Raw genomic sequence first — 16,282 nt, 5'->3', positions numbered from 1 at the left:
CGCTTGGGCAGTGCTCCCTCCAAGTCTTCTTCTCTCCATGCTGCTTGGATTGCTGGCCCATCTTTCATGCTTTGGTATATTTGGTTGGAGAGGAATCGTCGCATATTCCAAGATGTTCAGCTTGGTGTTTTGCATCTTTGGTGGAAGATATCACATTCTCTTCAGGAAACTATTCATGTGAAGTGTGAGCTTGACAGGGGTATGGATCTGGTTGATCTTGCTATCTGTAATTGTGTCAATTTTCATCTTCAGGATGGGGCTGCAGCTAAAAGGTTTACTTCTATGTCCAGGCACTTTTAGCATCAGAGGAAGGTTCGGGTTAACTGGGATGGGCATTGGACTCGTCCTCCCTGTGGAGTTCTGAAAATTAACACTAATGGTTCTTCCCGTGGGAATCCTGGCCCTGCTAGTATTGGGGGAGTGGCTCGTTGTAGTTTTGGGGATGTTAAATTTTTCTTCTCAGTTCATAAGGGTGATTACACTAACAATTTCATGGAAGCTTAGCCTATTTCATATGCTGTGGAATAGTGTTGCTTGTGGGGATGGAGTAAGATTATCTGTGAGTCTGATTCCCAGGTGGTGGTGAACATGCTTTCTTCGCAGGAGCTTGAGGATGTTAGCTGGTAGCTGGCCATTGTTGTTAAGTAGATTATTCTCTTCTCTACCTCTTTTCAGTTCATTAGGTTCACGTATATTCCTCGTGAATGGAACAGAGCTGCTAATTGTTTAGCCAAATGGGCTTCTAGTCATGATCCAGATTGGAATATTAGGGATAGGAGGCAATTGTCCTTTGAGATGGTGCAAGAATTTGATGATCTTGTTGCTCAGGATCGAGCTCTTTGTTGAGCTCTCCTTGTTGTATTCCTTTCTGTCTTAATAAATTTTTACCCCTCTTTTCTCAAAAAAAAAAAAACTTCAACAATAAATAAAAATTTTCAACATAGAATATATTAATTTTCTAATTGTTATTTTATATAAAAATTATAAATTTACATAATTATATATTCATTGTAATTGGAATATCAAAAGTAATAGAAGCTTAGTTTGCAAAATTAAATAATCTATTTTCAAATATTGGGATCTAATTTAAATGTTGGTGGTTTGTTCTAATCTCCCATATCAGGCTTTTCTTTATTTTTGCACAATATTTAAACAAATAGAAGGTCGTTTGTGAACGTTTTGTAAAGGAAACTTTGAAACTTTTATGACTTTGAGCTTTATGAAGATGCTTTAGTGGTCCAACTCTTTCAAGCTAGGACATGCATTATATTTATGATAATAATAATGATAACTATGACAAGTTAGCCTTTTAATTATTTAAAAAATTTAATAATAAATAAAATTTAAATTTTATATACACTAAATATTTAATTTGAATTAATCTTAATATTATATTAAATAATATATAATAGATCTAAACTATAAATAGTGTATAATTAAAATTTAATATTATCTATAAAAAATAACAAAATTATTTAAATGTATATTGTAATAGTTTTCCTCTCAAGTTAAATATTAAAGATTAGATTTCAATTTATTTTTCTTAAATACAATTTATTTTGTCAAAGTACCTTTATAAAATTGCAAGTCTCTTACTTTTTCATAAGACGGGACTATAGGTGTTACACAACTCTTGTTGCTTAACTTGTTGTGAAAACAATATTATAATTTTATTTATTTAATTTTGAATTAACTATGATATTTTTTTAAACTATGAAAATAATTAAAAGGTACAATTAAAAGCTACACTTAATTGAAAATAGCCTAATAGTTGTTTTCAATAATATGAAGTTTATTATAATCAAATATTCAAAATAATGCTCGTTAGGAAATTCGTATGTTCAAGCTTGCGTGCAGTTTCCCTCTTCTCCGCGATGCCACTGATTGTCGAAACCTCAAGAGAAACGATGAAAGCAATGTAGAGATATTTTTTGTGGAAAAAATCGGCTTAAAGGAAAATCAAATCTGAAAGCCCGGAGTCGTCTATGTACGTGGAAGATCCGTAAATTGGCTTTGTCTATACACTACAACAGTTTATTAATGGAAGAAGAGCGATGCCACAGAATAGACAGCCATGTGGTCGTTCACTGAAAATTAACAAGGCCAGAAGAGTCGTGTGCGTTTGGGAATTTTGATGTCACCAGTAGCGGAAAACGATTGCAGCGGGCAAGACGAATGACCATAATCTTTCGTTTCGGGAAGAAGCTTGGAATTTGGAAGTCGTGTAAACCACAATTTTATCTACTTTATCACTTAACAATTATTTTCCAATATGAAAATGCTTAGGGTTCCCGATTTTGACAGCAAATAATTTGAATTATCTATAACAGAGGGAATATTTCAGAAAGGCTAGTGGACTATATAAATTCAGGTGATTGCCTATTGCTAATACAAATTAAAGTTGAATTGAACAAAAATAAAATCTACACGGAAACCTCTATTGCAGTACTCGGAAATTAGCGGGTCTTCACGATGTGGAGTGGCCGACAAAATCAGACTTTCCCACCCATTGTTTGTACATTTGTGTGGTGTCCCTATTTTCTACAGGACCATTTCCTTGTTCCTTCGAGGAAGGAACGAACCTACCTGCAACATATCTCATTAAATTATTATATCTACCTACGTTAACTCTCATCTTGTGTCGCTGCTCTTCCTCCTCATTTATCATTTAGGTAACGCGTTCCGAAGACCTGAGCTGCAATCAATGGCATCATCTTCATCGTCCGCCCAACCAAAAGACGAAAATCATGCTTTCTCAGGAATTGAACCTGAGGGCATAAGGAGAAAGGTTTCTAAATCAACAACATTGTATGATGTCTTCATCAATCACAGAGGCCCCGATTCCAAATATTCCCTTGCTCTCCCGCTCTATACTTCCCTCAAAGAATTAGGAATACGGCCTTTTCTTGATTTGGAAGAGATGGAACTTGGTCAGTCTTTTCCTTCCACCATCGAGACTGCTATCAACTCTGCGGCAGTTCACATCGCTATCTTCTCCAAGAGATATGCAGAGTCCCCTTGGTGTTTGGCGGAGCTGGTTCACATGTTACAAAGCCCAGCTAAGATTATTCCTATTTTTTATGGAGTGGAACCCTCGGCATTGCGCTACATAGAAAAAGGAATATATGGTGATGCATTCATTGGATACCACAAGAAATCCAGGTACCTAGACAAGCTTCATAAGTGGAAGGAAGCCCTCCAATCTATTTCATTCACCACTGGTTACGAAATAAATGATTCCAAGTAAGTTTTCTTTGTCTTCTTTCTGTTCTCTTTTATTGCCTTCGTAAATATGATAGGCCTTACATTTATTAGCTAAAATGTATTTCTTATGAAATTCAATTTTTGGTTTTAAAGTATCGGTGACCACAAACGCATACTCTCAGCAGTCCAAAGGGAGGTACAGAGGTTAAAGCCTTTGCATGTCGCCAATTATCCAGTAGCACTTGACAAGCTTGTACGAGATTTTGAAAAGCGATGCCTTAATAATCTTGTTCAAGATTTTGAAACCCACTGTGGAATGAATAAAGAAGAGGAAGGAAAGGCTAAGATCGTCGGCATCTTCGGAATGGGCGGAGTGGGTAAAACCACTCTTTCGAAAGAGTTGTTTAATAGAAAGGGTCAACAATATGATCGAGCCTGTTTTCTATTTGATGTCCGGGAAGCTTCATCTGGAGCCAAGCTACCTTCATTACAAATGAAATTCCTCAAAGATCTTTTCGGTGAAAAAGATCTCAATTTTCAAAGCACAGAGGAAGGATTAAGTTGTATTTCTAACTGTATCAAAATAAGCAGTTCTTTGAGTCTCTTAATTGTTCTAGATGATATTGATCACGTAAAACAGTTGGATAGTTTTTCAATTCAGTATATTCTAGAAAAGCCCGGGAATAGTCTGGTAATAATTACAACCCGAGATGTAGGGATACTTATAGCCAAGGATATTAACGTAGGTTATCATTTGAAAGGAATGGATAAAGATGATGCTAGACAGCTTTTCAGTTGGCACGCCTTCTCTCAATCTCATCCTGCTAGGGGCTATGAGAAACTCGTTGACGATTTTCTGGGCATGTGTGGAGGTTTACCTCTTTCTCTTCAAGTTCTTGGAAGTCATGTTCATGGCCGAGATGAAAATTATTGGAGGTCAGAGCTTCAAAAACTTGGTAGGACAATGCATCGTGATATTAGAACAAGCCTTAAAATAAGCTTTAATGCTTTAGACATGGAGGAAAAGCAAATTTTCATGGACATGGCATGCTTTTTTGTTGACCAATTAAAATCTATAGCCATTAGTGTGTGGAAGGCATCGGGATGGAGCGCTGAAAATGGACTGCAAGCACTGAAGGATAAGTGTCTGATTGAAGAAATAGAAGAATCCTTGCCTGTATTGAGAATGCATGACCATTTGCGGGACCTGGGAAGAGAAATGGCGGATGAGCTCAGCCAACCTCGTCGCCTGTGGCGTCACCGGGATCTTATGGAATTGGTATGCCTATTTCTCCTTCAGGTTTATGTTGAGCGTCAAATAAATTAATATTTCAACCTTGACCTATGTGAATGCACTATATTTTAGTCCATATCTAAAACTAAAATGAGTTCCTCGTGTGAATATAGGAATCAAAGGGATTTGAAGATATCGTTGCTCAAACAAGAGGAAGGTGTTTCCATTCAATTTTTGACAAGCCCCTGAATTTTGAAGTTAAATTCTTTCTAGGGGATTCTGATGATAGTACAGAAACGTCATCATGTTTGTTATTACTTCACCTTTGGTATCCATATCTATATTCTGGACTGTATTCCTCCGAATTAAATCATTCAAGGCATGCGCAACCCAAGAGTTTGAGAGTACAGCCAGGAATTCCTCCACGGATTCCGCTTCAACATATGCAGTGTCTGAGAATCAGCAATGGATATTTCGAAAGATTGTGGCAGTATGATTCAGAGGTACTCTATTTTCCATAAAAAGTTCATTAATTAATCATATGGATTAGTATGTCATTGCAGATATTCATTATTTTCCTAGGCTGTAAGTACTATTACACCGGTTCTATGGAAGGGGCTTGAGTTCTATTTTTGTGGAGTGAGAGATCTTATGATAATATTTTTTTGGTTGATGAAGATTTATTCAGAATCCTTTCTTATAAAATTGGAGCTGTGATTTTTTAGCTCTTTTGATCTGGGAGGGTGGAAATGGGGTGGGGCTGAAAATAGCCCCACCAGCTTAGGGAATTTCTTACTACATGTTAACAATTGCTCGCTATTTTTTCATCAAAAGTAATTTGACCGTGTCTTTCTAAAATTAAGAACTACTATTTTCAAACGAAACAATTTAAAAAATTCATGAGACTGCTTATTATTAATATTCCTAAAAAATTTCAAGGGCCACTACTCTATTTTGAAGGAAGCCCCTCCATAGTTCTAGCCCCTTATTATTTTGTTAGTTGATCTATTAGATTAGCTAAAAGAAACAACAATGATTTTAGAATCTTCAATGCTAGATTATTTCTTACTATTAGACGTTTGGTATATTCCCGTTTACTTATACTATTGAAAGTTCAAAAAAAATTTGTTTTGGGTTTCAGACTCCCTCTCAACTGAAAAAGCTGGAAATTTATGGAACCTTTTTAGAAGAGTATCCAGATTTCTTAGGAATAGTAACTCATGCGGAAAAGAAAGCCGAAAAGGAAGTCAAGGAGGGGCAACAAATGTCAAGAATGAAGTCATTGATTGGAAAGACATGTAGAAGGCTTTCAGGATCTTTGCCTACGATTTCTGTCAGAAAACATAAGAAGAGTTGTAATTGCCTAAAGTCTTCAATTGTAAAGGCCTCATTGGGCTTCGTGGAAGATCTAGTAATTAAAGAGCAAGAAAACATTAAAAAAGTCGTACTTGATGGAAGTTATTGTCCAAATCTTGGATCCTTGGAACTTTCTTCCTTGAAAAATCTTTCTGAATTGCAATTTGCAAGAGTTGAGACATTGAATTGCCTCAGTGTTAACAAGTGTGAATTTCTCAAAATCTTTTCAGTGACATCTGATCTTACAGTGCTTGAAGAATTGAACATTAGTGCATGCCCTATGCTTGAGAAGCCAAATCTTGGCCGTCTGAGCTGCCTCAAGAGGATAAGAATTGCAGATTGTAATATGGACAGTGTGCCAGGATTGCCCAGTTTTGAGATGCTTGTAGAATTGAATGTTACTAGATGTCCAAAGCTTCATGAATTATGTCTTGCACATCTGAGTTGCTTAGAAAAACTTGAAGTTAAGAGCTGTGATAATTTGGAAAGTGTGACAGGACTATCTTATCTTCTGAACCTTGTAGAAATTAGTATTTCTTGGTGTTGGATGCTTCAGCTTGATTTGCGTTTGGTGGGTTCGAATAGTCTGAAGAGGATAGAACTTGATGAGTTTGTCAAGGTGAACAGTTTTGAACTGATCAGTTGCGAAAATCTGGAAACAGTTTCAAAAATATCATTCAAAAGGATTCAAGTGATGAACATTTGTGGCTGCCCAGAGCTTAAGAATTTTCCAGATATTTGTAGTCCAAGTTGCCTAGAGCTGATTACCATTAATGGATGTGGAAAGCTCAATCACCTAAGGTTGACTGCTTGTGGACGTCTGAAGAGACTATCGGGTAACTTTGATCTTAATGGACTGTCCATCGTGGATTGTCCAATGCTTAAAAAGCTGCCATCTTTTGAGCGTCTAATTTACCTTGAGGAAATTCGCATTCTCCAGTGCGGGAGCCTGCAAAACATGACTTTAGCAACAACTCTAAAGCATCTTGAATTGAATTCTTGCAAAGCACTCAAAACAGTGGTAGGAATTTCCGGTCTCACAAAACTCGCAGAGTTAAACATACAGAAGTGTCCCCAGCTTCTTGGTCAAAGTTGGTTGCAAATGATTGCAGCTATAGGCCTTCTTCCGAAGCTTACAGACGTTTACATTGGTGAATGTGGGCAGCTTGAGAGGTTATCAGATCTCGCGGTATCAAGCTGCTTGGAGAGGATGAACATTTTCTCTTGTGATAAGCTCCATAACCTAACACTGCCAAGGACACTCATTAGACTCCTAGTATCCAGGTGCAGAGAATTGCAAATGATAACTGCAATAGGCAGTCTTCCAAAGCTTACATATCTGTGCATTAGTGAGTGTGAAGAGCTTGAGAGGTTGCCAGATCTTGCGGTGTTGACCTGCTTGGAGAGGATTAACATTTCCTATTGTGATAAGCTGCACAGCATAACACTGCCAACGACAATTATCAGACTTATAGTACACAGGTGCAGAGAATTGCAAATGATCACTGCAATAGGCAGTCTTCCAAAGCTTACGTATCTCTGTATTAGCGAGTGTGAAGAGCTTGAGAGGTTACCAGATCTTTCCAGACTGAGCGACTTGATCATTGACTCTTGTCAGAAGCTGAATCACGTGGCATTACCCACGACAGTTGCAAAACTCAGACTGCAGAGGTGCAAAAATTTGCAGATGGTAGCTGCAATGGGCCATCTGACAAAGCTTAGAGAGCTGCATATTAGTGAGTGTGCATTGATTGAGGAGATCCCAGTTGTTTGTGGTCTAAGTTGCTTGGAAAGGATTACAATTGATGCATCAGGTAAGTTCAGCTCTCTTCATGTGAGTGATTGTGCAACTCTGAAAGCAGTAAGAGAGGTAACCTTAATATGGGCCATCTGGCTCAAGTGTGGATATCAGATTGTCCGGAGCTTGAAGAATTGCCTGGCTTTTCAGATTTAAATTGCTTGGTGGAGCTTCGCATAGTCAGATGTAGGAAGCTACAGAAAGTTACATTTCCAAAAACATTGAAGAATCTTCAGTTGGAGTCTTGTAAAGAATTGAAAAGAGTGTCAGAAATATCCTTTCTCAAAAATCTGGTGGAACTTATTATTTCTGGATGTGAGCAGCTCGAGCTCCAGTTGTATCTTGAGAAAATGAACTCTCTCCACAGAATTGCATTTGATTGTTGTGGGAAAATTATTGTAATTGATTCTTGTGACAAGTTGCAGAGCATATTACTGCCAACCACACTCATCAAACTTGCAGTGCGCAGATGCAGAGAATTGAGAATGGTACAAGGAATTGGTAATCTTACAAAGCTTGAAGAGTTGTCCATTTCTGAGTGTCCCGAGCTTGAGGAATTGCCAATTCTCACCGGACTGATCTTTTTGGAGATGATTGCAATTGATTCTTGTGTGAAGCTGCACATAAAACTGCCAACTACACTCTTCAAAATCACAGTCCAAAAGCTGTATAGAGGATCACCAATGTTGACAGCAATCGAAAGTCTCACTGAACTTGAAGAGTTGTCCATTTGTGACAGCCCTGAGCTCGAGGAGCTGCCATGTTTTGGCAAACTCAGACGCTTGAAGATGATTGAAATCAATTCTTGTGAGAAGTTTCGCAACATAACAATGCCAACTATGCTGATCAAACTCAAAGTTCAGAGGTGCAGAGAATTGCCAATTTTTGACAATCTGAGCTGTTTGAAGAGCATAGTCATTGAGTCGTGTGAAAGGCTCGATAACATACAAGGAATTGAAGATTTGCAAGCATTGGAAGTAATTCAGTTTCTATATTGCGGCAATGCAGCAATAAAAGACTCTATTTCAAAGTTGAAGGTATTTATTTCAACCCTTCATTTAAAATGCAATCTTCGCTTTTTGATGGTAAAAGATTTTCCAGTTCATAATGAACTAACTGTTCTATTCTCACTAACATTGTGTGGATCTTTAAAGTAATGTCTGAAGTGGATATGTAAATGGAAATAATTTCCTTTAAATAAACCAAAATTACTTTGGTCTTTTTCATTTCAGCGCGTGCCGTCAACCATGATTCAAGTGGTTGGAAGAGTGAACCTTTATTCGCTTCCGGATGCTTCTCTCTGGTTTCTGGAACATTGGAGTCCACCGAGTGATATCATCATCATATGCAGTAGGGTTGTGGTCAGTAGTTCTGCTCCACTTCACACTATAAATGAATCCGTTGAAGATTCTACGTGGGAGCTTAACTTGCCACAAGGAGAATTTATAATTACCACGATAGTTACCCTCCAACATTATGAACGGTGGCAACATCAATTTCCTGGAATGAGAGGAAAAATTATGACGCGGAGAACGTCCAGTTTTTGGCAGGCTGAGCTGTTTGAAGAGCATTGTCATTGAGTCTTGCGAAAGGCTGGAGAGCATACAGGGTATTAAAGATTTGTGAGCATTGGAAGCAACCCAGTTACTATATTGCAGCAGGGCAGTAATACAGGACTACATTTCTGATGAATTAAAACAGCAACACAAAGAATGAAAACAGAACATAAAAAACAGAGCAGCAAAAACAAGACTCAAATATATCAAAGAGCTATAAAGTTTCTTCATGTTATTACAGCTGAGAGGAATGCTCTATTTATAGAGCTCATACATATTTCTAGAGGGTTCTTGAGAAGCTTCAAGAAAGGAAGCACTCTAGAGATTTTTACATAATTTTAAATTCACATTTTGCACAAAGAAAAAAGCTCCAAGAAACAAGTAGAAAGTTCTGGAATGTGCATTTAATGCTCATCTACTATAATAAACATTATTTTTAACAATTTCCAAGCTGAAGGTATTTATTTCAACTCTTCATTCAACACATTTGTTTTATTCTGCCTACCATGTGTAAATCTTTAAAGTAATGCTTCAATTGTATCTGTTAATGAAAATAAATTCAACACCTACAGAGCGGAGTCAAATTTGAACCCGTCTATGCTTTCCGGGGCTTATTTTCAATATTCAGACTTTTGGAGTCCACCGAGTGATGTCAACATCGAATGGGGTGTGGTCATGGTGAGTAGCACTGTTCCACCTCACCCCTTAAACGAATCCTTTGAAGATTCTACGGCCAAGTTTAACGGCACCGGTTACGGTGCAACATATTTGCACCTAGCCGATATGCCGTGGCCTGCCCATCCCCCTCACTGTACTTCCTTCTCTGACAGCACTGTCAGGGAACTACATTTATGTTGTCCTGTAAAATCATTTTATTTTGAGACTCACGTTTCAAACGTTTTATAATTTTAATTTCTTACTTTAAATTTTTGTTTTTTAAACTAAACTTTTTAAATATATTATTACTGCGAATATTTTTAAATTTAAAAAATCAAATCTTTTATAATTTAATTTCTTACTTAATTTTTTTTAAAACTAAACTTTTTAAATATGTTATATGGTTTAGTAGGATGCATAGTGAGAATTAAATTATAAGTTAATAATTTTAATTTGAATATATGGAATGATAAATTAAAATAAGTTTTTAATATGTTTTAAAAATTATAGATTTAGTTTTTATTTGAATATTTAAAATTATAAATAAAAATACATTTTATTTAGTTTTAAATAATTTATTTAATAATAAGTTTTAGATCTTACTTATATTTATTATTATATAATATTAAAATAATAATTATTTTTAAAAATTAAATTTATATATGTTATATTTTAAATATAATCATGCATATCCGATATAACATTTTATTAATAGATTGAGCACATTTCTAAAAAAAATCATTTTCACTAAAAATTAATATATTGTAATTTCAATCGTCTAATTATTTCAATATATACAAACATAATACAATTTAAATCATTAATGTAAATACTAGTATAGAAATTTTAGAATTATCCATTATGATGCATTATTCAAATATTAATTATAAATTATTCATTTCTATTAACTAATTAATTATGAAATAATAACTATTTTATATCAATAGAAAAATAATTATTTTTAAATAGATAATCATAATTTTAATATTGTTTTAATGTTTCTAATTTCAAAATTATCTAAAATTAGAACAAAATATTTTTTTACTTGTCACTCTAAATATTTTTTTAAAAATCATCTATAGTTATATGAAAAGTTTGATTAAAAAAATAAGGAAAAGTTTGATTAAAAAAAAAGGGCTTTGTAGAGCTTTAGTCCCTCCCTTAAATTGGGAAAGAAAAGTAAAATGATCAAAAGAGGATATTGTAAAAACTTACATTCTTGTGTGATATAGAAATAATATGATCTTTAGAAGCTCTTTAAAAGGAAAATATATATTATTTTGAAAAACTGAAAATAAAGAATCTTAACAATAGAATGTCTACAAACATTTTAATTTAAACAATAAACAATAAATTTTGACTTCAAATAATTTATCTAAAACAAATAAACATACCTACAAAAATTACCATTTAGAATGTATTATATAACTCACTCATCTACCAATGAAAATCAAATGCATACAAGCTAATATTATCTTCAACACCATTATATTTTGATTAAAAGTGATATACTAAGGTCACTTCCATTAAGTGTTGTAGGTTTATCTATTTAATGTTTTTTTGGACATTGTTTGACACACCCAATAATGAAATACTATGGTCGATTTCCTATCCAATTCTAGACTTCTTCAATCACAAACTTCTATATGCTTAATACAATTCAATAATTAATAAAATATGATCTCATTCACATCTAAATTTAAAAATAAATCCACATGATTTGAGACATCAAATAAAATTAGATTTCAAATCTTATTGCACTTGCACTTCAAAACCAGTGTCATGCTTATTTGTTTTCTATACATTAATAACTTATTATTTCAAACAAATTTAAAGTTACAATATAGACCATTTAATTAATTAATTAAAATATGACTACAAGAATATTTCAACAAAACCTTAGCTATCATAAAGGTTTTTATATATTCTTGACATAATAAACCAAATGTTATAATCATATACACAAAACAAATCTAATGCATTAAATAAAAAATAAAAAACAATACATCATACATCGCCATTTACATCATACATCGCTCCAACATCCATCACATTTTATCCATACTAACCAATGATCATCTTCATTATGATGTGGCCTTATATGCTATGTTACCACATCTCATTCCACTCTATTGGTATACAATATAAGATAGAGGATTATAGTCTACAATAGCTGTGGTTACAGTTTGTAGGTACGCTCTTAAAAATATTCACTTGTAACTTCATGTCTACTTCTATGTATTTTTAAGTTTAATTTAATATATTTTAATATATTTATATATAGGCCTTGTTATCTTTTGTTTAAAAAAAAGTCTTTTATATATAAATTGATATTTTTCTTAAAGGTTAAATATATTTTTATTAGTGTCCTTATTAAAAAATTTAAATAAAATATATAATTATATTTTTGTAGTTGATAACTAAATATATTAATAAAAATTAAAATATTCTAAAATTGAATCATTCAACTTATTATTTATAATGTTGAACAATCTAAAGTGAGCCTTATCATTAAATTCTTGTTTTTATGTTTTAGGTACTACAAGAATAATAAATAAATAAAATATTCGTAGTAATGAACTATAAGTTTTAATTAATTGCAAAAAGTATTTTGCACGGAAACATGAACTTACTTCCCTACAATGTTGTCAATGAAGGATAGGGCACCAGACGAGCAAGCCAGAGCATGTACATGGGCATTGACTGGGTGCAAATATGGTGCAAATCATAATTATTTAGTTAATTGAAATGGATAATTTATAATTAATATTTGAATAATGCATCATAATGGATAATTCTAAATTTTCTATACTAGTATTTACATTAATGATTTAAATTGTATTATGTTTGTATATATATATTGAAATAATTAGATGATTGAAATTACAATATATTAATTTTTAGTGAATTTTTTTTTTAAAGAAATGTGTTCAATCGATTAATAAAATGTTATATCTGATATGCCTGATTATATTTAAAATTGACTTATAACATATATAAATTTAATTTTTAAAAAATATTATTACTATTTTAAAATTATATAATAATAAATATAAGTAAGATCTAAAACTTATTATTAAATAAATTATTTAAAACTAAATAAAATGTATTTTTATCTATAATTTTAAATATTCAAATAAAAATTAATTGATTTGGCATGACAACATAAATGCAATTCCTCACAGTGCTGTCAGCGAAGGAAGTACAGTGAGGGCGACGGGCAGGCCAAGGCATACCGGCTAGGTGCAAATATGTTGCACCGTAGCCGGTTGCCACAAGGAGAATGGGTAATTGCCAAGGTAGTTACCTCCCGAAATTATGGACGGTTGTACTTGTAAAGGTGTTCTTTGTCAGCAAGGAATAATTAATGATGGTTTGGCGTGGGGCGTGAAGAAAGGCAAAGATCGGAGTATCTTCTTCCTTTTAAATACAATTGTTGATAAGGTACATCAGAAACAAGAGCTCTTTGCAAGCTAGAGTCCCTGCCTTATGAATGTTAGATCAAGTAGATTATCAATAAACATAATTATAATAAATGTAAAATTTTGTGAATAACTCTTAAAAATAGAACTTTGTAAGATTAATTAATTAAAGTAGAATAAAGATATAAATGGTAGATTTATAAATATCGATGCAAAGTTAAAAAATATTAAAAAATATTTATAGATAATAAAAGTAAAATCTCTATACTAATAAATATTGAAATGTTGTATCCAAATCTTTCTTTATTTGGATTAATAATTGAATAAAATATTTATCTTGGATTAACATTATCTAACTCTCTTAAAGTTACAATACATAAGCTTGCTAATTTCATTTATATTCAATTTCAAAATTTAACATGGTTAAGCTATATTTAATACAAGGCCTGTTTTTAATAAATCTAATGTATGTTTATTGCATAGAGTACTTAAGAATGAATCTTATAAATTCTAATTTTTTTAAATCTATATTGAAGTTAAATGCACTTACATTAAAACATCATTAAAATGATTGTTCTTGTTTACTGTTATCTTCCTTTCATTAAATTAAACTTTAACTTTTTTTAAATTTTAACTTTTCAATATTTATTAAAAACTAAAAATTAAAAGTAGTTCAATAATCTATAATTTAATAATCTTTTATCATATTATTATTCACAAATTAATTATTCTAATAACTATACTTTAATTTAATTAACATTTTATACATCCTACACAACATATAGAAATTGAAATGAGTAATGTGTGACTAGAAAAATAAAATTGAAAAGTAATTAATAAAAATAGAACCAAGCTAACACATAGGAAAATATTTTTTACATGGCCATTTAATTTAAAACATGCATGAAAGTAAGTAACCATATAGTGAATGTCAATTAAATTAAATGTATTCCATTGTTGGTTTTGTTAACCATAGTTTTGAACTTTTATTTATTGCCATGTCAAACTCTACCATTAACGTTATAGCCAAGTGACAACAATAGTTTCTGGCCAGCGGATCTGATTTCAATCAAAATATAATTATAAATTAATTGACAGGACCTTTTTCAGTAGCCAACATTATCTGATGAAATCAAAATATAATTATAAATTAATTGACCAGATCTTTTTCAGTAGCTAGCATTATCTGATTTGTTCAACCGTAGGGCCACGTGCTGGGGGTAATAAATGCAATAGCCAAGTTGCTGGCAGTCTAATAAATTCATTCTTATCATTACATTTTTTTTTTTCAAAATTTTTGTATTTAAAAATAAAATTAACCCCACCAAAAATGCTTCTATTCAATAGAAAAATAATTATTTTAAAAATAATACCTTTGAAATCTTTGAAGCGTGAAATTTATTTAACATGCCACTTAATCAAAAGGAGGTCTATTGAAAACATTAGTTCCCTGCCTATTATATAGGCAGGGACTAATTTGAAACAAAATTTGGAAAGTTGCCTTCACAGTAGTCTCCTCTTCTTGCAATATACCACTGGAATGGTAAAATAACACCACCTTCCCTAATTTAGGAGACAAAAGATTTTCTATGTGTTTTTTTATTGCATGAGTATATGCATAATGCTTATCTTGCTTGTTAGTCCCACCTTTCTAGGTGGAGACAAAGGTTTTCATGGCACTAAATGAAATTAATTTGCTGCTTGGAAATGGTGCAAGTCCGCCTTATCCTATAGTCTATATAGATATTTTTATTTTAGGAATTATTTTTTTTCCAATTGGCTGGGATCATTGTATTTTTATTTTTTCTCTTTAAAAATTGAATGAAAAAATGAAGTCCACTGAGTAAGGTTGTGTAAGTTCTAATTCATGACAACTACACATGATAACAACCCACTTGTCTTAACTGTGTTGCACCATTTGACATTAATTTTTATTATCTGTCTTCTAGTTTATAACTTGTCATATATCCGTTAGACTAAGGTTTGCACTATTGGGGGCTTCTATAAGTTTTTTCCCTAGTAAACCATACGGAAAGTCCAACATAGTTGGCATTAGTTCATATAGTGCCAAGGGCTCAAAAGCTGGAACTAGCTCAGATGCTTGCTGTGATAGCTATGCCTTCGTTGCTAGAACCTATGCTTTGTCTATGTGGTAGTATGTTGTTGGTTTACCTTTTTAAGAAGTTTTTTTATGGGATCTTGTTTCTTTTGAAGAATGTTCCTTTTCATAAGATCTTGTGTCTGATACTTGACAATTATGTATTGCTGATCGATTCAACAAACTTGTGGAAAATCAACTTTTTCTTTTATTTTCTTCTATAGTTTTGTTGGTAAATAGATTTGTCACTTTAAAAATTGCCCAACGAAGTGTATGTGGCAAACTTGTTCACAACAGTGGGATAGGCCCTTGTTATGCGGCCTTCCTCTATGTTTAGAGGGGCAACTCCCTCGTATGATATAATTTTTAAAGATTTTCAAATAAAGAATCTAAAATTTTAAAGATCAAGAGAAAGCTGTTTAGGACGAATGCACCAAATGACCTCACAACTTTCTTGAGTCAACATAGAATGATAACAAAGGCAATCAAGAACTATGCTTGAAAATGACCATTATTACCATGCTAATTCATGATTCATAAACATTCGCACAATATTGTGAGAATGCTCACTACAATAGAATTAGTAGTTTATACTGCAACAATCTTGATTTTAGAACAAGAAACCAAACGTGTATCTCATTTAATTTTCTTGCACCAAGAACATAATAGAGATTTTCAATTTCAAAGACAAAAGTTGTACATACTTTCCAAAATTGTCTCCTGATCAAAATTTCAGCACAGTATTCCCTTATTCTAAATCCAAAAAGTCTCCTTTAGAAAGATAAAAAGAGCCCTTATATAGACACAAAGGTCAATAACTACCTCTTCGTGGTTAGTAACCACCTCCAAAATACCTAATTTTGGAGAGGTTAATTAACCTCAATAAAATTAACCTATACAAGGAAAACTTTCAAAAACAAAACTTCAGCTAGAATTTCTAAGGATGTATACATATTC

The 16,282-nt window shown here is 32.8% G+C and overlaps 1 protein-coding gene across 1 annotated transcript; it reads left to right on the top strand.

Moving 5' to 3' along the window:
* The first annotated feature begins 2,600 nt into the window (after positions 1–2,600).
* Positions 2,601–9,359, top strand: LOC149546326 (uncharacterized). Its single transcript, XM_089791155.1, is given in 6 exon segments — positions 2,601–3,243; positions 3,358–4,483; positions 4,612–4,941; positions 5,580–7,658; positions 7,661–8,629; positions 8,825–9,359. Coding segments are annotated over 6 exon segments (5,391 nt in total). The 5' UTR covers positions 2,601–2,704; the 3' UTR covers positions 9,173–9,359.
* Positions 9,360–16,282: the final 6,923 nt, after the last annotated feature.

This window comes from Cupressus sempervirens, chromosome 7, assembly GCF_028749045.1.
Source record: "Cupressus sempervirens isolate cs-2001-9-10 chromosome 7, ASM2874904v1, whole genome shotgun sequence".
NCBI lineage: Eukaryota > Viridiplantae > Streptophyta > Pinopsida > Cupressales > Cupressaceae > Cupressus > Cupressus sempervirens.
This window is presented reverse-complemented; position numbering and strand designations above follow the sequence as displayed.